Raw genomic sequence first — 8,481 nt, 5'->3', positions numbered from 1 at the left:
CGAGGATTTGGGCAAAGGCTTCTTGTGCTGAGCACCTATAAATTCACGTAGGATTGGAAGTATTGCAAACCACAGTGGTTAGATTTGCATAAGAACACATCCTATGGAGAGTCTCTGGCCACCTAGCCATGTGTATGCAGACACAGTAAACAGGTGACACGCAGGCATTGTGTGAGGTCATTCACCTCTAATTCCTGGGCCTTTCAGAACAGTTAAGTATGTTGGAGCGCAGCTGTGGATGCATGTCACGCCTGGGAACCCCAAGTCCCCTAGGGTCACAGTAAGTCTGCGGGTCACTGCAGCTATGCTGAAGAGGGATGGAATTGACAGCCCCAGGGGCTGCCCGCGCACAGCACAGCGCCAGGGCAGACTCCAGCACTATTTGTCTATCTCCAAAGATCTTGCAAACTCTCTGCAGTATCCCAGAGAACAGGTTTCCAGGCTGGTCGCCGGGGTCCCTGAGCGCGACCTACGGTGCGAAAACGCACCCCGCCTGCTAGTGCACAGCCCGCACCAGTTTGCGCCCAACTCGCCAACTCTGGGACTTTCGCAAAGCTCCTGCGGGGCGGGGGAGCCACCAAGGAGCGGGCTGCACCATCGCGTCCCGAAAGGGGGACCCAGGTTTGTCCCGGACACCATCACTCCTGGACCTGCCACGGCGCACAAAGAGAAGGCCAAAGCAGGAGGTCAGCGGTGTTCTGAGGACTCCTGGAAGAAAGGTGGTCCTCCCTCGCTGTGCAGCGGGGCCCGACGCCAGAGTCGGCTGCAGCGCGTCCCCCCTGGCGGTGGCGGCGCGGTGGCGGCGCCCGGCTCCCCGGCCGGCGAGCGGCGGAAGTGCCGCGGAGTTGGAGCGGGGCCGGCGCCGCGGCCGCTTCTCCTCGCATAGCTGCTGCCGCCGTGGGGCGAACGTGTGAACGCGCGGTGCTGGGGGCGGCGCGGCGCGGCCGGCGGGGCGCGGTGGAGCTGACCGGCTCCGATGAGGCGGAAAGAGAAGCGGCTCCTGCAGGCGGTGGCGCTGGTGCTGGCGGCCCTGGTCCTCCTGCCCAACGTGGGGCTCTGGGCGCTGTACCGCGAGCGGCAGCCCGACGGTACCCCCGGGAGAGCGGGGGCGGCGGTGGTACCAGCGGCCGGACAGGTGAGTCTCCCAGTTGCCATGGAAACTTGCAGGGTTGGTGACACCTTCCGAATTCACCCTTCGCCTGTAGTTTCTTTTTCCACCTTCCTTTCTGCCTCCTGGGAGTCTGCGCCTGAGACTCTACTCTTCCCATTTTCCAGATGGGAAAATTGAAGATCCAAGAACGAGAATTTAGGCGAAGCCCCCGCCAGTCAGCAGAAAGTAAAACCCAGAACTCCTGATGCAGAATCTGGAGCTCTTTCTTGCCGAACATATTGCCATCCTCCTTTCTGTCGCTGCCTGGTATCCCTTCACCTCATCCAACTTCTTTTCTTTTTGTTGCTCGCTGTATCCAAAGGATGACTTCGCTTGCCAGTAGCGGTGGAGATGGTAGTCTTTCTGTTTGCTGTCCAGCCTCATTTTCTAGCATCCTTCCCATTCCTTGGAAGGATGTGAAGATGATGGAATGCTTGGAATTTCAGGTCCCCTGGGGATGGAGAAGGAATTGAGCTCCTGTCTTTGCTTAAGGAACTTGCTGCCTTTGACATTCTGGGAGTCTGGAAAGTGGAGCTGTGGTGAGGAGACCCCCCCACCCCCAAAGTTTTCCCAGTGGCTATTAACCCAGTGACCTGAGGTAGAAACACCACCTTTCTTCCCTGCTCTTTCTGCAAGTACCCTGTAGGTGTGGTATTTCTTGGAACCAAGACTTGAGAGCTTAGTTGTTTCTGCCTCTTCTGAACTCATCCATTTGTGGTTTTCTGTGTGAGTGCGTTTAAACTAGCAGCTCCCTGCGAGGAGAAATGGTGACAGATCATTCCCACCCTCCCAGTTTCTGGCTCTAGCTGGGCATGTGGCAGGAGAATATGCCTGTGCAAACTGCAAACTGTTTCCTACCTTGGGACACCCCGGGGTTTTCTTACTGAATTTCTCTGGTCTCCTGGGAAGTAGATAATTTGTGCACCAAAGTCGGACTTGACTGATTGGTAGTGGGCCTCAAAAGGAAGAGACTGACTTTGAGGTTGATGAAATTTCTTTTCCTCTTCCCCTGTCAACCTGATATCTTGAGCACAGAGAGCGCTCTTTGTGACAGAAATGACCAGTTGGTGCAAATCATCCCAGAGAATCTCATTGATGTTTTGGTAGATCTTTACCATATGCAAATGGAAACCATGGTCTTCAACTCCTTTTGGAACCCCTTAGTTCAAACCTTGACATCAAGCTTAGATCTCTTTAAATTCTATATTTTTATAGGCCTTTTCTCCCCCATTAAATGTGTTTTCCATTTTCCTAATGCTGTGCTCCCTGCAACCCCCTCTGCCCCCATTTGGGGCCAGAGTACGGTTCTAGCCCCCCAGCTCTACCATTAACTTGCTCTGTGACCTTGATTACTTTCTATTTCCCTCTCTGCACCTCACTTTCTCCATCTGTAAAATGTGGCTGTTGGTCTAGATCCAGCCCACTGAAAATGTCAGTGAATCAGTGAGGAATAGAATGGTCACTGCTCTTTTCTTTCCCTGGGCAGGCCTTCCTTGTAGCCTCCCTACTTAAGGGGGCTCCAGCCTGAACATGATCCTAGGTTGAGGGGAGAAGGTGTGCCCTGCTCAAGTGCTCAAGTGCTCCTTCTCTTTTGGAAGAACAGTGGTCCGTTTTAAAATAGCTCCTGACATTCTGCCTCTGCCTGGAGAAAGCCCTCGTATTTCATTTGCTGTGGATGCCAGAGTCGTCCTGATTTTCATTTTCTATAGACCCAGATGTGTAGAGAGAAGGTCAAGGTTAACTGCCAGTTTGGCCTGAGCTTTCAAAATAAATTACTCATTTGTGCAGGAGGGGATTGATGCGGGAAGGCAGCCTTTTGGGCAGACAGAAGAGCAACAGCTGGGAGCTGCTCAACGCCCCTAACTGAAATGGACTCACCTGAGAAGCTCTAGCTCTTGTGTTTTCTTTTCCTCTGGAATCCCATGAAGAGGAGGAGGAAGTGGTGAAGGGGTCTGGTGACAGTGGTGGGAGTTGCCTACTGGATATCATTGCTTTAAAGAAAATCTCTGCTTTCCTGGAGCAGCAGAACAGAGCTGTTTTCCCAATAATAAGCATTTCTAGGTGCTACAGGATTCAGCATTCATCTGCTGCCTTTCAGCAACACCCTGCCAAATTTCCACACAGCCCCTTTTTTGTTTCACTCTCCTACAGATGCAAAGTGTTGGGTTTGGTCTCCAGTCCTTGCTTGAATGTCAGCTGGCCTTGAGGGAAGAGGCTGACTTCTCCGAGAGAGAGTGTGCCATCCCTCTTCCCAGTATTACTGAAATGTGCAGACAACACATCAGGCTGCTGTCTGGGAAATCTGGCATCTTGAACACACAGAGTTCCTTTCGGCAGGGTTGACCAGTTCCGAGACCAGCCTGTCACTTTTGTAATTGTTAAACATCATTCCAGAGCACTTCATTGATGTTTCTGGTAGAAATAACTGTAGAAGCTTTGGGGGAAAGTCTGGCAGGACTTTATCCAAATGAAAAAATATATTGCTTGTGGGTCTGAGAGAAGTTTCTTTGAAAGGAACATATGCATTTGTTGAGCAGTCTACTAATGTCTTGATTTCTCCACTAGATTGGAGTTTCAAATTAAGAACGTCTACTCTCAAGAGATAAGCTCTCATAATTGTCAGGCTAGCTTGTTCTGCCTGTACCTCTGGGGTTCTGGAGAACAGCTGATTTATAAAGGACACATAATGCTTCTAGGACTTCATGTTCATCTAGTCAGACAGCTGACTTCTCGGAAAACTGCAAAATTAAGCAGAAAAACTGGTCTTGAAGCCAACTTCATTTTCATTTGGGGGTCCTTCTCTCTCATAGTTCTGGTATGCTTAACAACTTAGTTGAATTCCACATTCTGTTTCATACTACAAGCTTAGGAACTGATTATTTTTAAAAATTACCCGAAACCTCATGTTAGGAAATTTGATTCAGTCCTTACCCTTTTCTGAGCTATAATCTCTTGTGAGAAGTAACTTCATTGGTTAATAGCATTCACAGACTAGAAATCGTGGGATAATGGAATACCAATGACTTTCATTTTCAAGTATCAGGACTTTTTCTCATTGTGTCAGAGCTGAACTTTATTCTTAGAACATCTAGAAATCAATGCTTTGTCTTTCCTTCTCTTACTCTTTTCTAAAGTCTTCCTGGTGGCATAAAGTTAAGAACCACAGAAATGTAGCCTTGGAACAATCTCTTTTATTTTCCACAGAGGGGCTGGGAACGTTTCTATTGCTAATCACTTCTCTGTCTCAGTGCCCAGGTGAAATCTGATGCCACTAGAGGAGGGCTGTTGATTTACTAGAACTTATCTGACTCTCTGCATAAGACACCCAAAGCAGAGAGAATGCTTTAGAACAGGTCTGGGTTCCAGTCTTCTTTTCATTTCTGTTTTACCTCAGGAGAGTTTAATCAGTCTGCACCTCATTTATGAAGTGAAGACTTAGAAAGAGAAAGGAAAAGTGTGTGTTAAATCAATGTTTTCACTTCCCAAGCTGCGGCAAACCCAAAACAAAACCAGTTGTTGCTTAGTCAATTTATAATAACTGTATAGGCCAGAGCACAACAACCAAAACCTGAAGCCTTGGTGAAAACATACAGCTGCTTCTAAGGGACAGCTGGTGAGTTTGAACTGCTGACCATTTAGTTAGCAGTCCGGCATTCAACCATTGGGCCAAAAAGCAACCAGTACCAGTTGGCCTTTTCTGCACTTCCTCAAAACTGCTTTTATGGTGGAACTCATGATATATTTCAACAGTTTAGTTGAAACTAAGTTGCTATATAAGAAATAGATATGTTATTAGTGCTTTTGCTTGTGTTTCTGTGAGTTTGTTAATCAACGTTTTTGGGAGGGCCTGAATAAGAGGAGCATATTTAAAACAGACTTCTTTACTGAACCGATGGTGAGGCCACAATTTAGGAGCATAGTTAATACTGTAATGTCCTCTCTGCGGTTGTGATCTAAGACGTTCTCTTGGTTCCAGTGATATGAAAACATATAATGGAGTCAGAAGTGAAAGCAAACAAATGAACAAAAAACCCCAAAGGCCTGTTTACAAGATAACCATCTAACTTGCTAATTGTATCTCATCCACAATTGGCTATCACACAGAGATGGCATCAGGAGCTCATCATTGTACAAAAATCACTTCAAGGCAAACTAACTTGGCAGCCACAAGCATGTCCTGTAGCCGCTAAATGAGTCTGATAATGCTGTGGATTCTGCATTTTTATAATAGTTGACCCTCTGCATCCCATATATGAGTCAAAGTAGACAAGGGGAAAAAACTTTCTTGCTTCTCCAAAGGGTCATGTCCCATTAGAGTGGGGAAAGGAAGTAGCTTACCTCCTGAGGTCTCAGTTCCTGTGGCTGAGGAGTATACTGTGGCCTCCCTTCAACCCTTACCCCCTAAACATTGTGAAGTAGGAACCACTTTGTCTTCTTGCATATAGCACAGTACGTGAATCTGCTAGGTGATCAAGATGTGTTTGCTGAATGATGGACATAGGTCAGAACAGTGAGGGAGAATCCAAAGTCATTCTGTTCATGGGGAAACTGAACCCTATAAAAGGGTAAGCTGATGAAACAAGTGCTCACAGAGGAATACAGACGAAAATCCTGTTCTTTATCAAGTCCTTACTTTGTTTTACCATAAATATTTTCCCACCATATGAATATACCTGCTCATTACTTACTGACATTGTTAGATTCCCCAAACCAAATCCTTATATGGAAACCAGTGTTAAGTGAACATGGAGGATGACTATATCAGGTCAAATATGGAAGATGACTAAGTCATTACCTCACTGCCCAATCGTGTCCCTACAGAACTGCCAAACTACTAAGGGGACCCATCATTAGCTGTCACAGCCAGTGATATTCTTGCCTTGCACCGTTGTGTTTGTTATTGCTAGATGTATTTCCTTAGAACATAAAATAGTCAGATAGTAGGTTTTTTTATCTTGTATTTTCACTATTGTCATAATGCAGAATGTAGAATAACAAGATAGTGAAGAGCAGAACTATTTGGTCCCTTTCTGTAGTCATTCATCTTATGAACCAAGTTTATCTTCCCCAAATTTTAGAGGCCAGTATTAAATAAGACCAGTTTCTGCAGAAAACTGTGGCATTTTGGGGGTTTTGGGGGGTATATTTGTGGGGATTTTTTTGTGTTTCCCCCCAAATTTTATAGATTATAAATAAGCAAAATAATTTAAGTTTCAGGCAACAAAGAGATCTGGTCAGTAAAAGAAACGGTGAATAGAGAAATTGAAAGAAAAAGATGGAAAATAATGGCTAGTCTGCATTTATTCCTGTGAAGACTTGTTTAATTGACTTCCCGTTTTCTGGGATTCAGTTTTCTTATGCATAAAATTAGAAGATTGAATAAGATGACTTCTGATATTGCCTTATTGCTATGTTCAGCAGTAACGGTGCCAAATAAAATGCTACCAAGGATATGGCAGAAGGAGGAATATTATTGCTGATGTCATATGAATCTTGACTAAAAGATCATTCAGAAAGATGTTTACCTGTGTTTTATTGACTATGTGAAGGCATTTGATAGTGTATATCATAACAAATCATTTTAACATGAAGAATAGGAATTCTGGAAGAACTGTGCTCATGTGAAACTTGTACATAGACCGGGAGGCAATCATTCTAACAAAACAGGGAATATAATTATTTGAACAGAACAGAACAGAGTTCTGAAATCAGGAAAAGTGTACATCAAGACTGTATCCCCTCACCATACATATTTAATCTGTATGTTGTGCGAATAAGAAACTGGACGGTGTGAAGAAGAATATGACTTCAAAATTGGAAGAACATTCATTAATAACCTGTTTTAAACAGATGAGACCATCTTGCTTGCTGAGAAGGAGGAAGACTTGAAATACTTACTGTTGAAGAACAAATACTGTAGTGTTCAGTATGAACCTCAATATAAGCAAAACAGAAATTCTCACAACCAGTGACTGTTGTGATAAGTAGAGAAAAGATTGAAACTGTCAAGGATTTCATTTTACTGGGATACACAGTCAATGCCAATAGAATCAGCAATCAAGAAATCAGACCACTTATTGTAGTGGCCAAATCTAGAAAAGATCTCTTTAAAGTGTTTGGAGCAAGGTTGTTACTTTGAGGACTAAGGTGTGCCTGACCCATGCTATAATATTTTCAGTATCCTTCATATGGAGGGGAGCTCTGGTGGCCTGGTTGGTGGAGAGTTGCTTGTTGTTGTTGATGATTGCCGTCCAGTCGAGCATGACTCATAGCGACCCTAAGAACAAAAGGCCTAAAGCCGCTCTAGAACTATCAACATTTATCAAAGTTCATAGAGTTGCCAGAGGCATGCTGTTTAGGAAGTGGAGGTGGTGCCTCTCTGTGATTCTGATCGGCCAGGGGCTTCATGGAAAAAAGGTGGACAATCTCCTGCCATGTGGTTTACAGCCTCTGAAGACCCACTGAGGGGTCAACTATGAGTCCCTTCTGACTATGATGTGGAAGCTGGACATTGAATTAGGAAGACTTAAGAAGAGTTGAGGAAGCTCCAAGTGGCCTAGTGATAAGCGGTGCTGCAATCCTGAAGGCATGCGGTTCAAACTCACCAGCTGCTCTGTGGAAAAGGCTAGGCAATCTCCTCTCATTTGATTGCCTGCCTCTGAAATCCCACTGGAGAGTCTGCTATGTGTCAGTTTTGACTCAGTAGTACAAAGCAATAATAACAAGAAAGAATTAGTACACTTGAATTGTTGTGTTGACTAACAATATTAAATATACTGTGGACTGCCAGAAGAACCAACCAATCTGTCTAGGAAGAAATACAGCCAGGTTGATTCTTAGAAGAGCAGAAGTTGGGACTTTGTCTTCCTTAATTTAAGAGGAGACATCCCTGAAGGACATCATGCTTTGTAGAGGATCAGTGATAGAGTCCGCTCATCAAGAGGGACAGTATGTAACAGTGTATCAGACATGATAATGATTGTGAGGATGACACATAATTGGGCTTTGCTTTACTCCGTTTTGCATATGGTTGCTATGAATTGGAACTGACTCTGTGGCATCTAACAACAACAGTGGCAAACAGAGCCGACCTGAGCCCAAGAGCTCTCTCGAATCCCATGCCAGCTTCAGGTGATAGAGTGAATGAAACCACGGAAGTGGAAATGAGTGAATGTGCTTGACTTCGAGTAAGGGTGTATCTGTAGACTCATGATGCCATCAGGGCTTTGACTCCCTCTTTCTGGAGTTTTCTATTTTGACGTTCATGGTATGTTGGTTTTGTCCTAGGCTGAGCGTCTTTGCCACGCTCCTCCACTCCGTGGTAACAATAT

At 45.2% G+C, this 8,481-nt stretch overlaps 1 protein-coding gene across 1 annotated transcript in view; it reads left to right on the top strand.

Moving 5' to 3' along the window:
- The first annotated feature begins 884 nt into the window (after positions 1-884).
- Positions 885-8,481, top strand: part of GALNT10 (UDP-N-acetyl-alpha-D-galactosamine:polypeptide N-acetylgalactosaminyltransferase 10 (GalNAc-T10)) — a 369,161-nt gene continuing 361,564 nt past the window's right edge. The window contains exon 1 of the mRNA XM_006894736.1: positions 885-1,135. Within this exon, the coding sequence (XP_006894798.1) occupies positions 977-1,135 (159 nt within the window). The 5' untranslated portion in view covers positions 885-976. The remainder of the gene's footprint in view (positions 1,136-8,481) is intronic.

This window comes from Elephantulus edwardii, unplaced genomic scaffold, assembly GCF_000299155.1.
Source record: "Elephantulus edwardii isolate Elephantulus edwardi_28Jun2011 unplaced genomic scaffold, EleEdw1.0 scaffold00149, whole genome shotgun sequence".
NCBI classification, from domain to species: Eukaryota; Metazoa; Chordata; class Mammalia; order Macroscelidea; family Macroscelididae; genus Elephantulus; species Elephantulus edwardii.
This window is presented reverse-complemented; position numbering and strand designations above follow the sequence as displayed.